The 27,344-nt window shown below is 42.7% G+C and overlaps 1 protein-coding gene across 1 annotated transcript in view; it reads right to left on the bottom strand.

Moving 5' to 3' along the window:
• The window catches only part of lancl2 (LanC lantibiotic synthetase component C-like 2 (bacterial)), a 47,755-nt gene that overhangs the window by 14,151 nt on the left and 6,260 nt on the right, over positions 1 to 27,344 (bottom strand). The window contains exons 2-4 of the mRNA XM_076291346.1: positions 12,904 to 13,021; positions 11,215 to 11,422; positions 6,904 to 7,051 (exon numbers count right to left, since the gene is read on the bottom strand). Coding sequence (XP_076147461.1) covers positions 6,904 to 7,051; positions 11,215 to 11,422; positions 12,904 to 13,021 — 474 coding nt within the window. The remainder of the gene's footprint in view (positions 1 to 6,903; positions 7,052 to 11,214; positions 11,423 to 12,903; positions 13,022 to 27,344) is intronic.

Here is a 27,344-nt window from a genome sequence, read left to right as displayed (position 1 = left end):
TATGTGTGTGTGTGTGTGGCAGCTGGTGAATGGGGACATTGGTGCAGAGTGGGGATATGCAGACTCAGCCTCATTCTCTATCGCAGTCATCCGCAACCTGTTTCTCACTCACACTCACACACTCACACACTCACACACACACAGTCTGTCTTTGTCATTTGAACTACACCTGAACCAGTCCTAATTCAGACATTAACCAAACCGGATTGAGATTTGAATGAGACAGGGAGACATGCCTCCTATCTGAACTCCCCCTGACCCCTATCAACACAGCAGCCAAGTAGAGGAGGACAAGGCCACAGACAGGAACTATTTCCACTGGTGTACAGGAGTCACCTCATTGGGTGATAAAATCCATGTTGTACTCTGAGCCATTTTATTCAAGGAGAACCAACTGTATGGTGCTCCATCATCATTCTCAAGTGTGTGTGTGTATGTGTCAGAGTCAAAGTCATATTGCATTGGTGTTCATTGCCTCTGCTACTCCAGCGAGCATTTCATGTTGGATGGTTGTTGTGACCTAACTCGAGTGCTTAAGAGCTTATTCACATCTAACTAAATGGCTCATCGTTATCTGAGCTTTCAACTACCATAACTGACATTCTTATGGCCATACGAGTCATGCTCTTTGAAAGAACAGCTTACAGTACTTCTATAATCACACTACTCAGCCAGGAGTACACAATAGTCTCTCCAGCTACAATGACAACGTGCAACATCTCCAATCCTTCATGATAGCAGACCTACAGAAGCACTGGACAGGTGCATGAGTGCACACGCACGCACGCACGCACGCACGCACGCACGCACGCACGCACCCACACACCTTCAAGCAGCAGCTCACTTGCTTGTCACAAAGGCAGATGAGAAGTTCAATGCAATGATTATCTACACAGTGCTATTAACAACTCGGTCTCAAGGTGTTTTACAGAAACCAAAACAAGGCCTGAACCTTGGGCTTCCTTCTCCCCTTTCCTCCTGGTAAAACATCCTAGAACACACTGAACAACGTAGCAATGCAGCATATCTAATCATGTTCTCCCACAAGTTGTAGAATATTTTACCAGAAGAAAAGATAGACTTGGGTCTTAGTACCCAAATGTGTGATGATAAAGAGGTAATAGCTGAAGAGTATATGATGACAGTGGCTAAACAGAACCGGTTCTAAAAGACTGAAGAAGAAGAACGGTTTCATGGGGGGGGAACACAGATAAACTCTGAGGGTGTAGAGAAGAGAGGGCGGTTCTATAGGAGAAACACTGGATTCATGCCTCTGGTCGTGAATACCAATTAGATAGGCAGAAGCATAGAGCCACAGGGGTAGAGAAGAGACAGACCAAAGACACAAAAAATAGCACAAACACACACACACACAGATGAGCGCGCGCCACACGCACACACACACACGCACACACGCACACACGCACACACACACACATGAAAGCTGCATTGAAAGGTCTTGGTTTTGAATAATTCTTTGCCTGTAGAACAAGAGAAATGAGAGCGAAGACACTCTTTCTAATAACGCACAGCCCAAAAGTACCTCCCTCAGAAAAGTCATTAAAACTAATCACACACTCTGCTGATACAAACCTTTCACACAATAAGGAAAGAACATAAAATAATCTAAATCTATGACTAAATGAAATGAAATAAAAAGCAATTTTAGGAGGCATAATGCCGCTGGAGGCTAAGTGCTGTGTACTGGCTGGTTGGGTTTGGAGATAAAACTCCCTGTGGTCTTAGGATGCCTGTTTTGCCAGCCGGTCGGGTCGGTCAGGCAGTGATTCTAAGGGGTAAAACGGTGGCTGCAGCGTCATCACTTTGGTGCTGGCAAACGCAGATCAGCAACTCTGGGAAACGACCTTCGACCCCTGAACACTACTCTCTACTACCCTCACTAAAAGCTCTCCCTCTGTCGCGCACACACACACACACACACACACACACACAAACACACACTCACAAGCACAAGCAGAAAGAGAAAGAGAGAGAGAGAGAGACACACACACACACACACACACACACACACACACACACAGACATCTTCCCAGCAGTGATGAAGAGGTCCTGGGTGAGGTGTGTGAAGCTGAGGGTTATTCTTCATGTGGGTGTTGGTGAGCTCAGACTCCAGAGAGAGGGGAAGGGAGTGGCGGGAGGTGGAGAGGTCTGCTGACGCAGGAGAATGGACTGGCTGGAGCTGGCGCTAAACGCCGCGCACCAACAAGCCTTTCTTAGTAGCCTACATTACTTCTTAGTAGCCTACATTACTTCTTGAAGTGTACTTTTTGCTATCATTCATTAACACCTGTTGGAAAAACAACAACGCAACGCATTGAAGATTGGAGGGGGTTTACAGGGGGGCATTTACAGTGCAGTTAATCGTTCCATCGGTCAACTAAAGCGACTGGAAACACAATGTCCATTTTTATCAGTGTTTGTGTGCCCTGGGGGTTATCAAATAAATTTTCTCAAAAATGCTCAGTTGCTTGGAATTCTAGTTCGGCCATTTCCTGCACGCATTTTGCTGAGGGAAGAGGCTGTCGCTGGCTAGCTGTGCTAGCAGAGGTCCACACACACACACACACACACACACACACACCAAAAAGAGAGATGTAGAATCAATCATGGACACTAACTGAAGGGTGAGTCATGACTACAGAGATGAAGAGAAAAGAGAGAGATTGTGGGAAAAGGGGGAACAATGGAGACAGAGAGGAGAAGAATGTAGAAAATAACAACAAGGTGTGGATCTAAACGCTCATTGTGAGAATCTTCTAAATCACCATCATGAATCTTGGCATGAATCGCACTTCCCATGTAATTCTGAACTCTAATGTGAACAAAAATCTTCCCATCTCTTGTGCGACATTCTGACACAGTCCGCAGTCCTAGTTTCCTTCAGCACACAACAACAGTCACTGTGTGGGTGTGTTATGCCAGAGTGTGTGGGTGGCGTACCCAGAGGGCTATGCCTGTGACAAATTGTGGTGTGTGTGTGTGTGTGTCTGCCTGCCTGCGTTTATGTGTCTGTGTGTGTGTGTGTCTACCTGCATTTATGTGTGTGTGTACGTGTATGCACGTTTTTCCTTTAGGAGCCTAATGACAACGTGACTGGACACAAGAGAATGTGTTTATTACCTCAGATATTGATTCAGATTAAATGACCACCATCTTCCCCTCACCTCTCTTTCTGTCTCTCTACCTCCCTGCCATTCTCTCTTTCTTAATCCCCCCCCTCTCTCTCCATCATTATCTCATCCTTTCTCTTCGACTCCCTCTCTCTCTCATTAGGTTGTACAGTGTGTTTGGTGGACCCAGGGTTATAAATAGCAGCGAGACGGAGGAACAGGAGGGGAGACTGAGAGCCCTGCAGCGCAACAACTGGACAGAAGGAGAGTCAGTCTCTCTCTCTCTCTCTCTCTCTCTCTCTCTCTCTCTCTCTCTCTCTCTCTCTCTCTCTCTCTCTCTCTCTCTCTCTCTCTCTCTCTCTCTCTCTCTCTCTCTCTCTCTCTCTCTCTCTCTCTCTCTCTCTCTCTCTCTCTCTCTCTCTCTCTCTCTCTCTCTCTCTCTCTCTCTCTCTCTCTCTCTCAACACTGAATAAAAGTATATTACTGAGGAAAGGATACTTGATTTAAAAAATAATATTTATATTTAAGTTTATATTTATGAAAAGTGAGAGAGAAAAGTATGTGTGTGTGTGCGTGTGCACACACACATGCACACGCACACAAGGCCACAACCCTGTGTTTACAGAGGAAATTACTAAACAACAGATGGGCATTATAATACCACTAGTGCTGTATCACTGCCCATCCCCCTCCTACACACAAGCAAATACACACACAGATTTCTCTCAGAATGCATGCAGGCGCACACACACACACACACACTATAGACAACCATAAATACAATCACAAACATAAACAACCATCAGTGGCAATTGCTGCTCTTTGGAATAGACACTCAGATGAAAATGGTCAATTATTAAATTAATATTATTAAGGTGCTATATTGTTCTTTGATTGTTCAAATAGAATCCGTCTGTATTGCTCACAAATACACTATAAGAATTTCAGCTGCAGCTTGCCTCTCGGCTTCACCTGCCAACATGCTGTCAATCAAAAAGTCTAACCACAATTACGGATCCTCCAATCATCATACAGAAGCTCGGCGTCCGGGCCATCCCACTGCCCCATTCACTCCTAGAGACGCCGGGCTTCCCTGGAAATGACGGTTTTGGATCATTTGTCCAACAAACATCTAACTTTTCTGCACTGAGATCAACCCACTCTGTAGTGCCATTGAAAGATCAGCGAAGCCGAGCGTCTATGGGGTTTTCGATGGATATGTCGTTACAGCAATGTATTAGAGGCGGGAAGTCACGATAGAACGAACTAACCATGAAGTTGAACACGTTTTTAGCATGTTCTAGTTGGAATAGTAGGCTAATGTAATACAGTAGTATTTGATGCAAATGTCCATGATATTTTGAAAGAAGGCTGAGCTTCCCCTGTACTAGTCTTAGAGCAGTCGCCTCTGACAACCATGTATGCACACACACACACACACACACACTCACACACACACACACACACACAGGAATTATGCAGTGGTTGAGAGGACACCCAAATGATGAGGGCAGTGATGACATTACATAAACTGTGAACTTGTGTCCACTGAAGCCATCAGGAGGCATGTGAGTGCATGCACACGCACATACAACTCAGATCATATCATGTATAATAATCAAGTTTGATTATTTTTAATGTCGCAATTGGTTAACTCTATTCAACTGCGCTTGTGGTTCAGCTGTGGGCACGCAATTAGCGTTGTAGAGGGGGCGGGGACGGACGGTGATGAGCGCTGTTTACGTAATGAAGTGACAGCTTATCAAATTCCTCGCACAGCGTTCGCTTTCTGTGCATAGAAAAACTCGGTATTAGCGCTTTCTCTGTACATCTGGCCAAGAGTCACTGTATTTCACCCAACACCACTTTCACAATTAATTTAAAATAAATCCATTTTGTTTGTGTGTGTGTGGGTGTGTGTGTGTGTGTGTGGGTGTGGGTGTGTGTGTGTGTGTGTGCTGGTGCTCCTCTGCCTAACTGCCTACTCACTGCTCTATCTATAATAGAGAAGATAGCAAAAGCATACAAAGCGATGAGCTGTATCAAATATAGACAGACGCCACTTGTGTCAGTGCTGGTCTAATAGTACATCTGAGTAGCTGGGTTTCACACACACCGCTGAAACACACACACACACACACACACACACACACACACACACCGCTGAAACACAATATTTGTCTCGTCGGGACAATTAACGATCGACTATCGATTAATCATTAATATTTCTAGGCCTATATTAAAATTCATTATTTATTTAACTTTTTATAAATTTAAAAACGCAATGAAAATACAAAAATACAGTGTGTTTTTCCTCTATGAGATCTTTATCACAAGAAGAATAACTTTTGGCAGTTAAACTGGATGTTCGGTTAGGCTAAACTTAAAGATATTAAGCGCTGCGCTGCGGTGCTCTAAAGCAGCGGAATGCGAGCCGGCGTTCAGATTAAACAGAGACCCTTGTTTGTTCAAACATAATAAGTTATTAAACAATAACTTAACCAATAACATAATAATGCTTAGATCTGACAGGTTTTGTCAAAATGTAACTCAAAGCTATCCAAGGCACGGAGTTGAGAAAGAGGGTGAGAGATTAACCTATAACAATTAATTAGGCTATTTAACAAAGCCTCATAAAAAAATAACTGCCGTAAATCCTCAAATTATGACCAGGGTTTTTTATTTACTTAGGCTGGGCAAAGCACAGGGCTTTATTTGGGGCAGACGTAGGCTATATTGAGCAGGCCTTTATTTCTATGTGCGTTTTATTTTGAGACATGCGTTTCGTTTGGAGCGCATACCGCTATCAAAAGCATTAGATTTTCTGTTTGTTTTGGGATTTAATTTACTTTTGGACAGTTTGATTATATTGCTCAATTTTGGGACTGATAAGCACTGAAATCTGGGAGGTATTTGATGGCTCACTATTACATGTCATGTAGTTGAAAGACTCGAGATTTTCACCCGCTGTTTATTGCTAGACAAGGCAGCTGCTTTCATTCATTCAAAACGTGCCCTGTGCTGTAATGTAAACCTTATTGCGTTGCCAAGTAGCCTAAATTGAGTTTGAATTGCATGATTTACACATGATTTTCGTAGGCTGGAATGCCTCCAGTCGTGGCAACAATTGTGTTTAAATGTAGTAGCCTAGGCCTACTGCTTCAGCCTGCAAGCTCAGAAGGGGATGGCAAGCTTGAGAGCGACGTGTTGGAGACCCATGGTGTTACAACGACTTTTCATTGACAACAAGGTATTAAACCAACCAACAATATAAAAGTCAAATCGAAACAATGTCTTCTATTGTGCACTGATAGCCCTACTGGTAGGCAATTATTACATCGCAGTGTTTGCAGTGAACTAACGTTATCGTTTTTTAAACGATAATGGTCCCACGCCACACTTCACCGTGAACTCTTCATAAATCAAAACGGAAACTCGTAGGTAACTGAGTAGCCTATAGCGTCAAATATTATCCCCAGGTGGTATAATGTTTAATTGCTGCCACACAGTGATTCATTTATTTGCTTCAAGACGCACTATGTACCGCAACCTGCATAAGTTTAATTGACAACAAATTAACGTGATCGACGAAATTCTTAATGATCAACTATCGATCGTTGATTAATTATGCCCATCCCTACTTTACACACACACACACACAATTAGGTTAGAGGTTGCTGGCAGACTTCATAGTGAGTTCAGAGTGTGAGGCACCCAAATGCATATTTGGGTCATGTGTGCTTTTTGACCCACTGTGGGCAACGGCACTCACCTTGGTGATGGTGGCCTCGTCGACGGTATCAGGGCCGATCTCCTTGTTGACGTAGAGCAGGGCGAAGAGGTAGCCGGCCCGACCATACAAGAGCTCGTCAGGCACGTCCGAATCTGGAGACAACACAGACCTCTGGAGCTGAAGAAGTCTGAGAGAGAGAGGGAGGAATAAGTGAGGGAGAAAGGAAGATTGATAGAGAAAGAGAAAGAAAGAGAGGCAAGAAAAAGATACATCACCAGTTTTACCTATTTGGTCATGTAAAAGGCTTATTATAGCACTGAAATGAACTGAGACCAACATACAGACGTATGTGTGAGTGTGTGTGTGTGTGTGTGTGAGTGTGTAAGTGTGTGTGTGGGTGGTTGGGTGAGGGGCAATGTAGAGCAAATAACAAGAGATTTAGTTTATTACGTCTCCTCAGAATGCTATAGAAAGTCCCATTGAAGTAAATGGGCCATCGCAACTTTCAGAGGGATGATATATTGTTAATAACAACTACTGAAAATGGATAATGACCACAGCCATTAAGGAGTTTTGAGTTTCTGATTCATATCTCTTATATCTCTTATTATTGTTAATTTACTGCAGCGGAAATTCTGAATTAAGTAATTTAATTTGAGTAACTTAAGTCAGAAAACTAGATGTACCGCAGAGCGGTACAAAATATGACCGCCGCCCAGTCCAGCACATTTTTTCCACAAAAAGAAATCACGCTGAAAGGCCTATATGATTCTAACTGTCTCACTAAATTGCATTATCCACACTCAATTCTCACTGCTAGACAACAAGTACCAAAACATGATTAGTTCATAGATTTCACATGTAAAATAAATTTTATACAACCCCACTTCCATCTAGCCTGTTCATAATTCTGAGAAATTCTTGATCGATTGTGTTATGTTTATGTTATGTGTGTGGGTGTGTGTGCAGTGTTCGAATTACCATAGGGCCCGGTAGTGCCCAGCCCCCTTAGTTCTGGCCAGGGCACTACTAGTTCTGCTCGAGAGAAGGATTCTCTGCGCTTAATGACATTGATGACAAAGCCAGATTCCGTTTATGGGAGCGCAGCTTAAATACGCTTCTTTTTCTGAGCGTCAATGCGCCTCCCCTGGTCCAGTTCAACCCTAGCCATTCGTGAAATCATGGCTCAAGGCTGGGCATCGTCCATCAACTGCGTGGAAAACGGGAAAAAATACCCAGAAAGAGACCAATAGGCCACTTTGGGACTATCTCCAGTAGGCTTAGCCGAGATGTGATAAAGACAGCTGTTTTGTGTTAACTTTCAGTTTTTTCAGTTGTGCAATGTTCAGTTGTGCACGTAAAATATTTGACAATTAGCTCTGCTCAGATTCATTTTTGGCAATAGCCTTTGTTATTAGGCTGAATTTTATGTCATATATTTCATTTTAATAAACTGGCCACCCTGCTTATTATAATCTATTGGATGTTGAATCGATAGTAGCCTTTGTTATTAAGCTGAATTTCATAATGTCATAGATTTCATCCCCCCCCCCACCCCCCAAGTGGGCCCCCCCGGAAACGACGGGGTAATTCGAACACTGTGTGTGTGTGTGTGAGTGTGTGTGGGTGTGTGTGTGTGTGTGTGTGCGTGCTTGTGTGTGTGCCTGCGTATGTGCCTGTGCATGCAAGCGTACATATGTCTACTGTGTGAGTATGTGTCATATGTATGATTACTGTGAATGTATGTGTGTGTGTATCTGTTTGTGCACATGTGTGCACATGAAATGGGTTAACATGACCCCTGGAGGCAAACATACGGAAAAAAATGGTCATCCTAGTCCCTACAGTTCTCAAGATATTCACAGAGAACTGTGTCTGCCCTATCCTCCTTTCGGGGGGTCCAGTCCAGCGGGGGGGCTACAGATCAAAACGAAAATTACCGGTTCCATGCTATCCATGTGGGGTTACATGCCCACCAAGTTTTGTGTACCCCAGTCTTTCAGTGTCCCGGGAATCCTTGTTGGTGTACGTCACTAAATGTACACATACATTATTTTATTGTAAGGCCCCCCATGAACGAAAGTACACAAAACTTGGCATGCATTCGGAGGGTGTCATAATGATCCTACACTTTTAATTTCGTGCAGTTTTGACCTTGTCAGCCAGAGATATTGTGATGAAAACACCTAATTTTTTGCTTTTTAATTTTTAACTAGGTGGCGCTATACATGAAATAAGTGGTAATGGGTTGGGTTGACATGCCCCCTTAAGACCAACATACATAAAAAAGGTGGACCTCCTAGGCCCTACGGTTCTCGAGATATTCACAGAAAACTCTCCGGCCACCTACAGGCCAGTTGGTGTATAGTAACATAAATTAATTTATTGTGTGGCCCCCCATGAAAAGAATTCCACGAAACTTGGCGTGCATACAGAGGGTGTCATTATGATCCTACACTTCCAATTTCGTGCAGTTTTGACTATGTTAGGTCACAGATACCTGCGATTACAACACCTCATTTTTACTTTTTTGTGTTTAACTAGGTGGCGTTATACATGAAATGAGTGGTTATGGAATGGGTTGACATGGCCCCTTGAGATCAACATACAAAAAAAAAAAGGTCTTCCTAAACCCTACGGTTCTCGAGATATTCACAGAAAACTGTGTCTGCCCTACCCTCCTTTCGGGGGGTCCAGTCCAGCGGGGGGGCTACAGATCAAAACGAAAAACGATGGTTCCATGCTATCCATGTGGGGTTACATGCCCACCAAGTTTCGTGTACCCCGGTCTTTCAGTGTCCCGGGAATCATTGACGGAAATTTGGGCATGCGAAAAAGAAAAAAAAAAACAAAGAAAAAAAAAAAACAATTCTGACTAAACCTATATGACCGCCGCTTCGCTGCGCGGTGGTCATAATAATATGTAGCTATGCAACACTAGACACTTTATTTTATTATATTATAATGCCTCTATTTGAGTGAAGAACATTATTTTCAGTTGAAGCCGTGAAATGGCTTAAAAATCATTAAAAATGCTAACATAACATGGCATGACTTGTTAAAACAATGGGTGATTTTGTATCACTCTGAGTGCTTCTTCGGTCTCTGAGTCCCTGGTGAAAACTGCAGTCTTGGAGCCCACTGACATCAGCTTTAAACCCATAAAACAGGGCCGAGACGCTCCGCTCCCTCAGGACCCTTCAGACTGGAGGCATCACAAAAAGAGTCTTTCCCAAATGTCAAACTCAACATTTCCCCCCTCATCATCACCCTAGCTAAAGACCTGCTGAACACTAGCCCATGCCAGTGTTTCCCATACGTTGACTGATCTGGGGCGGGCCAGTATATGTGTGTGCATACAGAAACACCATCACAATATCGCACATAATTGCACACACACATGCACACACACAGACGAATGCATGCACTTGCACACATATACACACACACATTTTTTCACACAAACACAAACAGTCAGCCAGACATTTACACGGACATACACACACACATTCATTCCTCTCGCCTGTGTTGGTCAATGAACCGTGGGCCGCGTGAAGAGCACTAATCTCTTGGGGACAAAATCAATATTAGCACAAACTCACTAAATCTCTAAATCCTTTTAGCCGACCATTGCCTTTTTATAATTGACTCTAATATCATTCCATGGTAACAGGGGGTGGGGGGGGGGGATTATAGAGGAGGCAGAAGGAACGGTGGATGTCCACAGCAAGATTGATTTGTAAGTCGGCTGGATACAGCGCCATTTGAATTTGGCAACCGCTCCCTGTGGACACCAGGATGAAGTGTTTGTGTGTTTGTGTGTGTGTGTGTGTGTGTGTGTGTCTGTGTGTGTGTGTGTGTGTGTGCTTGGCGTGAGGTTTGAGCTGATATCTGTCTGTGCGTGTGCGTTTCCTTTCAAATGGTCTGGCATTCAGGGTGACTGTATACAGTATGTAGCAAAGCCAATGGAGCAAAAGGCTGGAACTCAAAAGCATGCTCTGTGTGAGCGTGTGCGTGTGCGTGTGCGTGTATGTGTGTGCGTGTGCGTGTGCGCTATGTAAATACACACTCAGTCTGGTTGTTCAAGAGGTGATGTGAGAGCATGGTGTTTGTGTTTGTGTGTGTCTCAGCCTGGTTCTTGAGTCAAAGGTGTGTGAATGTGAAGTGTGTTACTTATTTCAGCCTGTGGATTGGTCATGTGTGTATGTTTGTGTGTACATACACTCCTGTATGCCTGTTTCTTGAGGTGGTGGTGTGTGAGTGTATGTGTATGTGTATGTGTGTGTGTGTGTGTGTGTGTGTGTGTGTGTGTGTGTGTGTGTGTGTGTGTGTGTGTGTGTGTGTACATACTTGCTGATACAATCCTGTGTCTCTGCCTGGTTCTTGAGGCGGTGGTGTGTGACTGCGCCAACGGCCAGAGGTCCAGCGTCTCCACAGAGGAAGGTGACCCGCCGGCCGCTCAAGCTCCTCAGGGTGCGCTTCACATAGTCCAGCGCCCTCTGCAGGTGGGAGGCCTCCCTGGTCACCCGGTGCAATTGCAGATACAGCAGAGCTATGCCTGCAAAAAACAAACACACCTATATTTCTCTCTCTCTCTCTCTCTCTCTCTCTCTCTCTCTCTCTCTCTCTCTCTCTCTCTCTCTCTCTCTCTCTCTCTCTCTCTCTCTCTCTCTCTCTCTCTCTCTCTCTCTCTCTCTCTCAGAGTAGTGCTATGCCTACAGACATAAAGATAAAGATCTAAAGATGAACACAATTATAAAATATTTATAGATAGAATTGATAGAAAGACGAATACATGCATACAGACAAACAACAGATAAAATGTGTGTCAATAAAAGACAAATTAAAAATCTCAGATAACATGGATACTATAAAACACTGCATACAATATTACAAAAAATAAACAAACTAATCAGTTTTCACAGACAGACAAAGAGACAGACAGAGACAGACACACACACACACACACACACACACACACACACACACACACACACACACACACACACACACACACACACACACACACACACACACACACACACACACACCACTTCAAAACACACACACACACACACACACACACACACACACACACACACACACTTCAAAACACACACACACACACACACACACACACACACACACACGGTAACCGTGTTTTGTGCATGGTGACACATGGTAACACATTGTTCTTCCATTGAGGCCAGCTGCTTGAGACGAGTCATAACGACTCTGTGATATCTTGTTTATTAATATTTGTAAATATATGTAAAGATGCCACCCTGGAGCTCAGGAACACTGATGTATCTGTCTTTCTCTGAATTATTCATTATGTTAGCATCTGGGAAAAACAAAGCAACCTGTGTGTGTATGTGTGTGTGTGTGTGTGTGTGTCTGTGTGTTTGTGTGTCTTTATCTATAGAACTGGGCGGTATATTGTATGAAAATATACTGGTACAGTCTCAGTCTCACCGTTTCCATGGAACCCTTCCCCTCACGCTTCCCCTGCATCCCTGTCCACAGCGGTTAGGGACACGTGAAGAGATGCAAACGCCATTGACTCAATACTCCTTAAGGGCGCATTCACACTGGGTTCGTTTAACTGGACCATACCCGAGTGCGATTACTCCCCCCTAGCCCTGACCCAGCTGGAGTCTGTTCACATTACATTTTTGTTTGCGAACCTGGGTCCGTTTATGTCATAAAAACTAGCTTCTTTTTACCAATATCGCTTGGCAACGTCGCAAAAACAGCAGTTTATTTCCTGGTTTTGGAACAGATAGCATTCAAACTGCACCGGAGTTCTAACGCACTGTACCCCAGACGCCCGTTTTCGGTAGACTGCGTATCAGTATGCAAGACAGAGCAAAGTTGAAATAGCATGCATTCATGTGTGAGTAGTCATGGGGGGCCTGCTGTGTATGTGTGTTTACCTGTCCTGCCAGTGTAGTCATGGGGATCAGTGTGTGTGTGTGTGTGTGTGTGTGTGTGTAAGAGAGAGATTGTGTGTGTGAGAGAGAAAGTGTGTGTGAGTACCTGTCCAGCCAGTGTATGTGGAGTAGTCATTGGGGTCGGCTGTTTTGAGCCCTTCGTCCATCTGCACCAGCAGGTCTTTGATCTTGTTCTGCAGTTTCTTCTCGAAAGCCTCTCTAATCTGAGAGAGGAGAGGAGAGGAGAGGAGAGGAGAGGAGAGGAGAGGTTTACTGTCTATTTATTGATTCAAGCTTCACACCATGGCATCACTGCCATACATGACAATAGTCCAATACATCCTATTGGAGCCCCATATTAGACCCTCCTGCCCACCTTTACACACCCCCAACAGCAAGAGGGGATGAACGGAGAGAAGAGTGAAGAGGGGATGCAAAGCAGAGCAGAGAAGGGATGAGACAAAAAAGAGGAGTGAGGAGAGGTCAGAAGAGAGGAGGTGGGAGAGGAGAAGAGTGGAAAAAGGGGTGGAGGGTAGAGGACAGGTGGAGTTGGAGAAGAGGTAAGACATTTAGGATGTTATACACAGAAAGAGGGTTCATCAAAGAGAGGAGAGAGGGGAGAGAGAGGGGAGAGGAAGAAGGGATGAGAAGATGAGAGGAGAAGAGATAGCAGAGGACAACAGAGATAATCAGGAAGAGATGAGAAGAGAGGGAGGAAAGGAGAAGAGAGGAACGGGGTGGAGGACAGAGGATGAGTGGAGGAGAGGAGAAGGAGTGGTGTAGTGGAAAAGAAGAGAGAATCAGTATGGGACCAGAAGAAAGGAGAGAAGAGAGAAAGATAAAGGAGAAGAGAAGAGAAAAGAGAGAACAGAGGATAGAAGAGAGGAGAGGAAAAAAGGATGAGAAAAGTGGTTAAAGGATGAGAAAAGATGGGATAAGAAGCAAGGGATGAAGTACCTTATAGAAAGAGAAGATTAGCAGGCAAAAGGAAAGGAAAAGAGAGTAAAGAAAAGGAGAGGAGAGGAGAGGAAATGAAAGGAGAGAAGGGGAAACGGAGGCTGTTGCATTCCGCACAGGGATGCGCCCACAGGACAGCTTTTACATCTCAGGATAAACCTGCCTTAATACCAGCACTGGAACACCAGATTACCATCTGATTACTGATAAATTCCAAGGCTTTTCTGCCCACAATGGAATAAATATCACACTACTACATTTTTCTCTGTCTAGCACTCATACACATACACAGTCATTTTCTTTATTTATATGGCCTAATACACATACTGATGCTAATTCTTTTATGCAGTTTCCATAATAATATTATACTAATATTCATACTAATATCTCACACACCCTCACAGGTACACACCGAGTCAAAGAGTGGTAGATGAACCACGTACACACCGAGTCAAAGAGTGGTAGATGAACCACGTACACACCGAGTCAAAGAGTGGTAGATGAATCACGTACACACAGAGTCAAAGAGTGGTAGATGAATCACGTACACACAGAGTCAAAGAGTGGTAGATGAACCAGAGGTGTCTGATGTACTGCACTAGCACATCCGTGAGGCTGTGAGCAGAATCTTGATGAGGGTACGTTTCAGCCTCATCACTAACCACTCACTGTGTGTGTAGTGTGTGTGTGTGTGTGTGTGTGTGTGTGTGTAGTAAGACTGTGATGGGGACTGGGAGAATGGAGAGGAATGAGAGACAAGAGAAAAGAAAGTAAGTAGTCCACCACAGTGGACTATGGTGTGTGTGTGTGTGTGTGTGTGAGAGAAGCGAAACAAGGAAGGTGAAACACTCCGACTACAGTCTCCACGTTGTACTAGCAGTTAGAGCTAGCTTGCTGCTGGCTACATGGAATAGGCCCTGAATGTACGGGAGTCTGGTCCAGCAGCTGTGATTGACATTAGCAGCAGAGTAGCCATTAGGTCAGCACCAAAGATTCTACAGTAGAGCGCTCCGCTCTAGAATCTTTGGTCAGCACCCATCTACCAATCTTCATATAGGGCATTACGCATCCAAGGTTGATTTTGTCAGATTTTTTCCATAAAAGTTGACGTGACAATGTTACTTTTTGATCTCAGAGCTGTTCACAACTCCTCTCTTGATTAGGAGAATGACCCATTTTTAAATAGCATTACACAGAGCTTACACAGGAAATATGCTCAGACTCTTTCACAGCATTTCCTTTAACCGATTTTTTATGAACATGACTCTAATCTCAAACTCTAATGTCAAAAAGTCAGATGGAAACCCATCTAGTGTTAGAATAGCCTGTCCAACTCTAACTGGTTTGGAGAAACTCTTCCATTCACTTGAAGAGTCATCTTTTCCAAGAAACGTTGCCCTGTTCATGTACACCGTGAATTACTCAAAATTCTCAAAATGACCTTTAAAATTATTTTAACCTCATCACACAGTTTCGTGTCATCAGTGGTCGCCATGTATGTGAATGGGGCAGCAGGTTTTTAGTTGGGTCATCTATAGCAGTTCCGTGACCGTGGAGAGCGAAGGTTCGTTTCTCACTAGATTTGTCACCTATAAAGGTTAAAGAAAAAAATTAGCTGGGGTGCCCCTCACAAAAATGTGGGGAAATTTTGTGAGAGCCCTATATCCAAAATGGCTGCCGTCAGCCAAGCTGGAAATTAACTTTTTAATGGTTTTGCCCATAGTGCTGCATTACACATGGTTTCTGAGACTATTTGGGTCAAAAAATTCAAAAATGATGTAGATTTATTGATTTGACCTATTTCTGACCTTCACATTCAAGATGGCTGCCAATTTTTGGCTCTTTTAATGTCAATTTTTCAAAATCGTCATAGAGCTGTAATATTAGGCTCAAATGGAAGCTCTGCTCAAACTAATTATTTATTTGAATTAACTAAAAAGACTCTCCATCTGAATCTGTTGAATCTCCACACTGACTCATTACATTACATTACATTACATTTGGCAGACGCTTTTTTAGCCAAAGCGCCTTACAACATGGTAAACAGTTTAAAGCTTTAGAACAATTATCTCAACAATACTAGAACAATTTAAAAGAATGTAAAAAGGTAGAGCACAATAAGAAAAAGTGCATCAGTGAGTGCTGTTTTTATACAATCAAGTGTCAGTTCTAGTCCAGTGGTAAGTGCTAGAATTAGCTAGTTGTAAGTAGTGCTACGAGGAGAGATATTCTCTGAAGAGCTGGGTCTTCAGGAGTTTTTTAAAGATGGAGAGGGATTTCCCTGCTCTAGTAGGAACTGGTAGTGCGTTCCACCAACAAGGAACAACAAATGAAAATGGATTGACCTGAGCGTACCGGTGGCAGAGCTAGACGTCATAAGTCTGAGGAGCGCAGCGGTCAGGAGGTATGCCTACTGTATATGAGGGTATTCAAGTAGGTGGAAGCAGAACCGGAGACTACTTTGTAGGCAAGCGTTAGAGACGAATTTGATGTGGGCGGCCATAGGTAGCCAGTGTAGCTGGATGAGCAGCAGGGTAACATGTGCCCTTTTGGGTTGTTTGTAGACCAGATGCGCCACCGCATTCTGGATCATCTGAAGGGGTTTCACTGTGCAGGCTGGGAGCCCTGTCAGGAGGGTGTTACAGTAGTCGAGTCGTGAGATGACTATTGTCTGTACCAGGAGTTGGGTAGCATCTTGAGTCAAGTAAGTCTTGATTTTCTGTATGTTGTAGAGTGTGAAACGGCTAGTTGGTTGTCGAGAACGACTCCTAAATTTCTTGCAGCCCTGGTAGGTGTAACAGACAGGGATTCAATTTTGATGTTGATGCCATGGTTTAGCTGGGAGGACCAGCAGTTCAGTCTTTGAGAGGTTTAGCTGGAGGTGGTTTGCCTTCATCCATGTAGATATGTCTGAGAGGCAATCCAAGATCCATGCCGAGACCAAGGGGTCATCAGGTGGAAAGGACAGATAGAGCTGTGTGTGGTCTGCATAGCAGTGGTATGGGAAGCCATGCGAACGGATAATCTGTCCCAAAGAGGTGGTGTAGATAGCAAAGAGAAAAGGGCCCCTCTTGAACCCAGATTGATTTAGATCCAGAAGGTTGTTCTGTGAGAGGAATTCAGAGACCTGTTTGGAGACTACTCGTTCGATACCTTTGGATAGGAAAGGTAGGAGTAAAGTAGGAGTAGGAGTTCTCAACTTGAGCAGGGTTGAGAGAAGTTTTCTTAAGTAACGGTGTTACCCGGGCCGTTTGAATGCTGTTGGAAACGTGCCAGAGGTTAGCGAAGCATTGATCACGTGTGATAGCTGGTGTGATAGTCGGGCTGATGGACTGAAGTAGGCTCATAGGTAGGGTCCAATGAGCATGTGGTTGGACGGCTACCTGTCAGGAATCTCTCACTCTCTGAGAGACTCCTCTTATCATCACTGCTACTCTCATCTGAGCAGTCCCATGAGGTCCCAATTCCCATGAGGTGTGACTCAGAGTCATCATCAGGTGGGAGACGGATTGTAATCCTATTCTTCAGTTTGTGCCATTTGGAAACTCTGGCCTGGCCTGCTGAATAAGTGTACAATCCATGTCCCATCTGATGATGACTCTTTGAATCTTCACATGGAAAGGACAAACTACCTTACATATTTCCAGCTCCATTACAACCTACAAGAGCATCCTCCTCCCATTGGTCACGGCTGGGATCTAGTGAACGGAAAGTGTCGAACAGTGTGTCACACCCCCTTGCCCCAGCAGCTCACACCTCATAAAAGCTCAGATGAGAGTAGCAGTGATGATGAGAGGAGTCAGTGTGGAGATTCAACAGATTCAGATGGAGAGTGTTTTTAGTTAATTCAATAAATAAATCATAATAAATAAATAAGAAAAAATGACAGACATCTGATGACCTATGTGTTGTAATTTTGCTGCCCATAACTGAACTCAGTTTGAGCAGAGCTTCTATTTGAGCCTAATATTACAACTCTATGACGATTTTGAAACATTGACATTTAAAGAGCCAAAAATTGGCTGCCATCTTGAATTTGAAGGTCAGAAATAGGGCAAAAAAATAAATCTACATCATTTATGAATTTCTTGACCCAAATAGTCTCAGAAACCATGGGTTATGCAGCACTGTGGACAAAACCATTAAAAAGTTAATTTCCAGCATTGGCTTACGGCAGCCATTTTGGATATAGGGCTCTCACAAAATTTCCCCATATTTTTGTGAGGGGCACCCCGGCTAATTTTTTTCTTTAACCTTTATAGGTGACAAATCTAGTGAGAAACGAACCTTCGCTCTCCACGGTCACGGAACTGCTATAGATGACCCAACTATTTACCTGCGACTAGGGTTGCAAAGGGGCGGAAAATTTCCGGTAAATTTCCGGAAACTTTCCATGGGAAGTTAAGCTAGGGAATTTTGGAAATATTCCAAATTGGAAACTTTCATGGAATTAAAGGAAATAATGGGAATTAATGGGAATTTACGGGAATTAACTGGGAATTTTTGGTAACTCCCATGGTTTCATATACAGACATTAACATTTTGTTTCGTAATAAGCAATATGATTTGTTTGTTAGTATTTTCGCTTAGCATACAAAGATAGCTAACATGCTAGCGGGAATCCCAATCTCTGCCTATGGTTTACTAGTGTGCTAAACTAGCAACACTGAAACCACTGACTGCCCAAGATACACCACGCCACTCAACAACAAAATCCAATTGGTTGAAACATTGACTGACAGTCAGTTTGTTCCCAGAAAATGGTAAAACAAATAAAAATATGATGACACAACATACCACCCCAACCAAACCTTATAGATTATGTAAATTATATATAAATTGTCAAGCTTAATCAGACAGATTAATCGTCCCATTACAGTTTATGCAAAATGACATAGACCCATTTGAATGAGGACCTTTATGTCTAGTAGCAGGGCTCTACAGTGCGCCCATTTCACTCGCACATGCGAGTAAAAATGATGCCTTGCGAGTGCAAAAAAATATTTAGGCGCACTGGTGCGAATGACTTCTAACCATGTCAATGTTTGTCTACAAAATACACCGCAACATCTAGAAACATTACTGGTGCAAACCATAGAATCACGTCGCGAATGCAGCATAAAAACTACACCTCCCATCGTTAGCAGTTTCGCGTTGTGACTCGCTAGTAGTCGCTTCTATCAAATCCAACAGCGCACAGAAAAAGCGGAAAGTTAGACTAGCCAGCCAAGATGCAAAGATTGAAGAAATCAGTTCTTCTATTCACCGAATTCATTGGATATAGGAGGAACAGGATGAGATTCTGAGAATGCAGCGAGAGAAGGAAAGGTAACCTAACATGCCATTTAGCCCAGTTGACGTATTGGCTGCAATATGCAAAATATAGCTGTAGCGAACCGGCACAAAAGTACCTTCCCGTAATACTCCCATTTTATTCAAAGGTAGAACGCTACTGACAACTCCAGGCTTCCACGCATGCATGTTTGTTTACACCGAATACAAGCTAGTGCAAAACGAAAGTAGGCCTAAAGTTTGCCTACTGCCCCCATTAATGCAGATATTTCAAATGAAAACTAAGTATAAAACATATATCCTTGATTAGCCTATGTTGGGTTTTGTGGAAGAGAAAATGGACTGTTTTAGTAGTAGCAGAGCCCTTCTAAGGAGAGCCTCCCCACTCTCTATTAATCCCATACAAACCGAATTTGGCTGCAGTTCACCAGAGTTCACCTAGATGGCGATCGCGGGCGAGTCCAAAATACATGGGGTCCTATGGAGCTACATGGCTACATTTGTTGTTTTCACCTATTTAACAACTGAAACCCTCAGATTTTATTTTATTTTTCGCAAAATGGATATGGATTTTCAATCAAAAGTGAAATAATCCGGGAGTCATGTCCTTTCGTTTTCTTACAGGTTGGGTCATTATTGCCCATAACACGCTAGCATTGATGCTATGCTATGCTATGATCATGCTAATGAATGACGTCATTGGCACGTTTGAAAGGCCTTTTAGAACAATTAAGTGACTTTAAAAAATATAATACTCAACCAAGTGTATTGACTTTGCCTCCCCTTTCGAATACAATATTCAAATTACTTGAAAAAAAATTATATCCTGAGAAAAGTGGATTTTGAGGGGTACAGCTCCATAGACCTCCATTCATTCTGGACTCGCCCGTGAGCGCCCCTAGATGCAGTACCACACCGGAAGAGTTCCGAGAGTGAAGGTTCTCTCCTTATTAGACATTCTCTGGTAGTAGTAGCCTATTAGGCAGTATGCAGTCAGATAGGTCACCATGGGCTTATTATGACCGCCGCTAGCGAAGCTAGCGAAGCGGTCATATAGGGATTGTCAAAGTTTTTTTTTTTTTTTTTTTTTTTTTTTTTTTCCCGTCATCTACTTCCTGAAATTTTGGTCAACGATACCCGGGGCACCGAAACACCGGGGCACATGAAATTTGGTGGGTATGTAGCCCCACTAGACTTTTACGGAAAAATTTCGTTTGGTCCCCGGGGGCCACTCCCCCTCCGCGCTGGGCCCCCCGAAACCCAAAAAATGCAGTTTTTCCTAAATAACTACCTGAACCGTGGCACCGAGGATGAAGAAATTTTTATGGTATGTTGGTCTCAAGGGCCCACATCAACTTAGCCCATAATCACTCATTTGTGATTTGCACCCCCCCGGTAAAAAATGAAAATGCAATATCATTCTGCTTTAATCGCCCCTCTCTTCAGTAAAGACGTTCAGAACTGCACCAAAGTTTATGTGTATGATTAACCTGACATTCTCTGGGGGTATGCCAAGTTTCGTAGAATTTCATCCATGGGGGGGTCTAAAAAATTAAGTTATGTGTACATTTAGTGACTCTACACTCATTGGCCTGTAGATGGTGGTGCACACATATACACATGCACACACACACACAGGCACCCACATACTATCGGTATTAGAACGGCTGATACATAATTACAAATTCAGTAGGATTAAAAGAAAGCCAAAATAAATATTCATCATCATCATCATGGCTGCATTTCCAGTATTGGCGATAAGTAGTCGTTTGTCCACTAGATGGCGCATCGTTGCAGTGAGACGTAATTTTGTTGGAAGTTAATCTAAAGTGGGTTAGAAAGACACTATGCTTCCTACAAGGACAAGACTGTAGGCTACAGTAGTTTACCGCAGAGAACGTCTAAGGGTAGGATGATTTCTGCATGAAATGTAATTCCCATTTCCTCTTGAAGCCGAAATAAATCTGAGAATGTTTATCGGACATGCTTGTTTTTTACTGCAGGTAGGCTACGTTAATCCTATCAATAGCAGAACGTAGGTAAAACTAGATGTACCGCGTAGCGGTACAAAATATGACCGCCGCTCAGTCCTGCACATCCATTCTGCGAAAATAAATCATATTAATGAATTTGTCTCCATCTTCTACTCCATTCCCCACTCTTGAAACTTTTGTGTATGCTTGTTTGAAATGTGTGTTTGCACACATTCCGCACACAAAGTAGCCTACTGGCGCTGCAAAGGTGAATAGATTTGTTTCTGGGCCAAAAAATCTGTAACATTGTTATAAAACCTTTAAAATCTCTAAACAATCACAAGTAGGGCAGTTCATCACAGTCCATCCATTGCAACTGGACTGATGAAAGGTACACCTGTAGGCTACATTGTATTTGGGAAAAGCAGAAGGTAGCAGCATAATGTATTTATTTATTTATTATTAAACAAAACAATCCCTGTCAGTTCCATGCAGTTTTCAACAGCTATCAAGAAGAGAGGTCATGTCATGGATTTTTGTGAATGTTTCTTCTTCTACATATGCATAAGTTTAGTCATCTAGTTCAAATGATATTCAGCTTTATTGTCAATGCACAAATGAAATACCAGTAGTCTAAAACAAAATGCCGTTTTTCCCAGTGGTGCAAATAACTGACATGTCCAAAGGGCCTTCATGAAATGCGTTGCGAGACTGTTCATACACATTTTAACGGGCAAAGTTGAAGAGCTACTCTCCGTTATTGTTTGTGCAAATAATATGCTGATTCATGTTCCCTTGCATTTTGCAACCATGAGGTCAATGGTTAAGCTCAATCTTTTGACGCAATCTTTTGATTTTCACCCAGCCTAGTCCATGGTAGGCGCCCGATAGAAATATTGTTTAATTTTGCGATTGAGATATCCACGCACTGGCGCCCCCCCTGCGACGTGTTCGCCCCCCGGTTTTAGAGCTATTCTAAATGCAAAAATGCATAGAGGGAGTTATGACAAAACCGTGACTGTTAACAAACTATAAGCTATATAAGGTAGGCCCTATGCTAGGCCTATTACACAACACAAATTGTCGCTAGGCTATGCTGGCGACCCAAATAAAATCTCCGTTGGAACCAATGGCTTACACCTTACAGTATCAAGCTGCCACCTCTTGGCGAAAAAGTTAATAGTTTTGCATATCAGTAGTAATACATTTCACGTAGCTGTGAATCACGGAAAGGGCGAATGAAGTGGACACTTCTAAACGGAACCCAACCCACTGTACAGTAGCTCAAGGTCTGTGGCTAAAGCAGCCATAATGAAAGCGTTATCATTGTTTGGATACTTCACACACACGTGTTTTTTAATCGCATAGACTACAACTACCAAGCTGGAATCAAAGCACATCGACTCCCCTCTCACACCCTAAACACGCACTTCGAACAAACAAAAAGCGCCTCAGTCTCACGGAATAGCCATAGGCAAAACTGTATCTGACCCTTGTAACGTTGGTACTAAATCATTCATCGCAAAGAATGATTTTTGTAGCACGTGCAACAAATATGTGTAGGTACAGCCCTGCCCTGAATACATCTCAACGTGCGCTCTAAAACATCTGGTTTAAATGGAGATTGTAGATCATCACGGGATCATAGACAGGTTATCTTTCAGGTAGCCTATATATTTTCCATTAAAAAACCATCACGTAGCGAACGTGTTGTGGCTAACTCACTTAGCTCCTGTTAGTAGCCTAGGTTATGGTCATAAGCAAATGAGATGACAGTCGAAAGATACAATTAGTGCTGTTATCGATTTGCTTGGTAGCTTATAAACGCATTTATGGTTTTCTACAAATACATCAATAATCAAATTGGCCTCCATCAGTCAACCATGCTAACGGTAACATTATTTTACCTACGTTCTGCTATTGATAGGATTAACGTAGCCTACCTGCAGTAAAAAACAAGCATGTCCGATAAACATTCTCAGATTTATTTCGGCTTCAAGAGGAAATGGGAATTACATGTCATGCAGAAATCATCCTACCCTTAGACGTTCTCTGCGGTAAACTACTGTAGCCTACAGTCTTGTCCTTGTAGGAAGCATAGTGTCTTTCCAACCCATTTAAGATTAACTTCCAACAAAATTACGTCTCACTGCAACGATGCGCCATCTAGTGGACAAACGACTACTTATCGCCAATACTGGAAATGCAGCCATGATGATGATGATGAATATTTATTTTGGCTTTCTTTTAATCCTACTGAATTTGTAATTATGTATCGGCCGTTCTAATGCCGATAGTATGTGGGTGCCTGTGTGTGTGTGTGCATGTGTATATGTGTGCACCACCATCTACAGGCCAATGAGTGTAGAGTCACTAAATGTACACATAACTTAATTTTTTAGACCCCCCCATGGATGAAATTCTACGAAACTTGGCATACCCCCAGAGAATGTCAGGTTAATCATACACATAAAATTTGGTGCAGTTCTGAACGTCTTTACTGAAGAGAGGGGCGATTAAAGCAGAATGATATTGCATTTTCATTTTTTACCGGGGGGGTGCAAATCACAAATGAGTGATTATGGGCTAAGTTGATGTGGGCCCTTGAGACCAACATACCATAAAAATTTCTTCATCCTCGGTGCCACGGTTCAGGTAGTTATTGAGGAAAAACTGCATTTTTTGGGTTTCGGGGGGCCCAGCGCGGAGGGGGAGTGGCCCCCGGGGACCAAACGAAATTTTTCCGTAAAAGTCTAGTGGGGCTACATACCCACCAAATTTCATGTGCCCTGGTGTTTCGGTGCCCCGGGTATCGTTGACCAAAATTTCAGGAAGTAGATGACGGGAAAAAAAAAAAAAAAAAAAAAAAAAAAACTTTGACAATCCCTATATGACCGCTTCGCTAGCTTCGCTAGCGGCGGTCATAATAATTTTACCGTTAGCATGGTTGAGTGATGGAGGCCAATTTGATTATTGATGTATTTGTAGAAAACCATAAATGCGTTTATAGGCTACCAAGCAAATCGATAACAGCACTAATTGTATCTTTCGACTGTCATCTCATTTGCTTATGACCATAACCTAGGCTACTAACAGGAGCTAAGTGAGTTAGCCACAACACGTTCGCTACGTGATGGTTTTTAAATGGAAAATATATAGGCCTAGGCTACCTGAAAGATAACCTGTCTATGATCCCGTGATGATCTACATCTCCATTTAAACCAGATGTTTTAGAGCGCACGTTGAGATGTATTCAGGGCAGGGCTGTACCTACACATATTTGTTGCACGTGCTACAAAAATCATTCTTTGCGATGGATGATTTAATACCAACGTTACACCGGTCAGATACAGTTTTGCCTATGGCTATTCCGTGAGACTGAGGCGCTTTTTGTTTGTTCGAAGTGCGTGTTTAGGGTGTGAGAGGGGAGTCGATGTGCTTTGATTCCAGCTTGGTAGTTGTAGTCTATGCGATTAAAAAACACGTGTGTGTGAAGTATCCAAACAATGATAACGCTTTCATTATGGCTGCTTTAGCCACAGACCTTGAGTTACTGTACAGTGGGTTGGGTTCCATTTAGAAGTGTCCACTTCATTCGCCCTTTCCGTGATTCACAGCTACGTGAAATGTATTACTACTGATATGCAAAACTATTAACTTTTTGGTTCCAACGGAGATTTTATTTGGGTCGCCAGCATAGCCTGGTGACAATTTGTGTTGTGTAATAGGCCTAGCATAGGGCCTACCTTATATAGCTTATAGTTTGTTAACAGTCACGGTTTTGGCATGCAATGTCTATGCATTTTTGCATTTAGAATAGCTCTAAAACCGGGGGGCGAACACGTCGCAGGGGGGGCGCCAGTGCGTGGATATCTCAATCGCAAAATTAAACAACCATGGACTAGGCTGGGTGAAAATCAAAAGATTGCGTCAAAAGATTGAGCTTAACCATGGACCTCATGGTTGCAAAATGCAAGGGAACATGAATCAGCATATTATTTGCACAAACAATAACGGAGAGTAGCTCTTCAACTTTGCCCGTTAAAATGTGTATTAACAGTCTCGCAACGCATTTCATGAAGGCCCTTTTGGACATGTCAGTTATTTGCACCACTGGGTAAAACGGCATTTTGTTTTAGACTACTGGTATTTAATTTGTGCATTGACAATAAAGCTGAATATAATTTGAACTAGATGACTAAACCTATGCATATGTAGAAGAAGAAACATTCACAAAAATCCATGACATGACCTCTCTTCTTGATAGCTGTTGAAAACTGCATGGAACTGACAGGGATTGTTTTAGTTTAATAATAAATAAATAAATACATTATGCTGCTACCTTCTGCTTTTCCCAAATACAATGTAGCCTACAGGTGTACCTTTCATCAGTCCAGTTGCAATGGATGGACTATGATGAACTGCCCTACTTGTGATTGTTTAGAGATTTTAAAGGTTTTATAACAATGTTACAGATTTTTTGGCCCAGAAACAAATCTATTCACCTTTGCAGCGCCAGTAGGCTACTTTGTGTGCGGAATGTGTGCAAACACACATTCCAAACAAGCATACACAAAAGTTTCAAGAGTGGGGGATGGAGTAGAAGATGGAGACAAATTCATTAATATGATTTATTTTCGCGGAATGGATGTGCAGGACTGAGCGGCGGTCATATTTTGTACCGCTATGCGGTACATCTAGTTTGGATTAGCTATAGATGGATTTACAAATAAATAAATTAGCCTACATTTGGCTGGATACTTGATATACAGGCTAAATGCAAATATGGCAATGTATTATATTATTTTACATTAACAAAAAATAGAACAGACTGAAAATAAAGTAGGCACTGATCTTTAAAATCCTGTTTCCTGTAGCCTAAATGTTGTCAGTCATTCTTAATATTCACAATTGGTGCACTGGCATGTTTAACTGTTATCTGCAGTATAATGTTAGATTATGTGTTAGTTAAGTACAGAACTGACTGTGCGCCCACATTTTTGTCTGTGCTCCTAAATTGTTTAACTTGGGCGCACAAGTGCTCCTGAAAAAAAATGTTAGTGTAGAGCCCTGAGTAGCCTATGCTGATTGCTGTGTGCATGGGATTGATGTATGTGTAGGGTAGAAATTTGACTGAAATTGCATTAAATCAGGTTGTTTTAACTAATATTATGCTGCAAGATGGGGTTTTGTCCACTACATTTAAGTTCCCTGTTATAGACTAACTTGCCATATTAAAAATTCCCAGTTTATTCCCATTAATTCCCATTTATTCCTGTTAATTTCCGTATATTCCTGTTAATTGCAACCCTACCTGCGACTAGCCCAAAGTAAGAACAACCACAGCCATAATCTTCTCACTTTCTTCTCTTCTATCTTTCATCTCCATTCCATACTAGTCTTCGCACAAGCGCATCTTTACACACTGATACATCTTATCTTCATTCAGAGGGTGTTGGGTTCAGGCAGCATTGTCAGTCAGGAAATCTATAAGCAGCTTTCTGTGTTATTTTTGTAAAGCACGTTGGCCATTTTTACTCTGGTGACGGATGAGATAAATATTGCTTTTCCCATGATGCAGCTGAAGATCAAAACAGAAATTAGTATGCCAGAGGCTCTGACAGTGAGGAACACAGAAACGCTTAAATAACAAGCAGGACACTCCACCCGTTCCGTCCAGTCCACTTCGAATTAGGCTTCTCGCTGTGAGTCTCTGTCTTGTGCATTAGACACAGACATAGACACACGTACACAAACACCCAAAATACAAACTCACTCAAAAACACTCGCTCAAACACATTCACTCAAACACACACAAAAACAAACAAGCACAGGTAATTAATGTGCTTGTGACTGGCGAGCCGATCTAGTACATCTGTCCCAGTTTGAGCTAATTAAAGCTGCCAGGGCCTTGTCTGCTGGGGAAATGTCCTTCTGATCACAGGATGCAGTCTATGCTTTGCTAAACGATTGGCAGGCTCTCACGGTCTACCACATTCCCTAAATTCTCACAAAAACAGTCCATCCTCACTGAAATCGACTACACAGATGGAACAAGGGTAGACAAAGTGCCTGTCCGCCTGGTAGATATTTACCATCCTGGACCATCTACCCATTGCGTTAAAAAGGCCTAGAGCTGCTCAACACCTAAATGTATCCAGAGAATAAGACAAATGAGACATTTTAAAAACACAGGTTTTGGTGGTTAAATACAAGTTACTACGCTGCTGTTGCTTTTAAAGTATTAAAGTAAAAGGCAACTAGCACATTTTAGAGCCTATCTCTATGTGAAGAACACATAAAAAAAGGTGTAGAACAGTTTGGA

This window comes from Alosa pseudoharengus, unplaced genomic scaffold (assembly GCF_046254945.1).
Source record: "Alosa pseudoharengus isolate Yale_2024_CS ecotype anadromous, Long Island Sound unplaced genomic scaffold, YU_APseudo_1.1 YU_APseudo_1.1_scf_18, whole genome shotgun sequence".
Taxonomy (NCBI): domain Eukaryota; kingdom Metazoa; phylum Chordata; class Actinopteri; order Clupeiformes; family Clupeidae; genus Alosa; species Alosa pseudoharengus.
The sequence above is the reverse complement of the archived record's forward strand: the minus strand, read 5'-3'. Positions and strand labels throughout refer to the sequence as shown.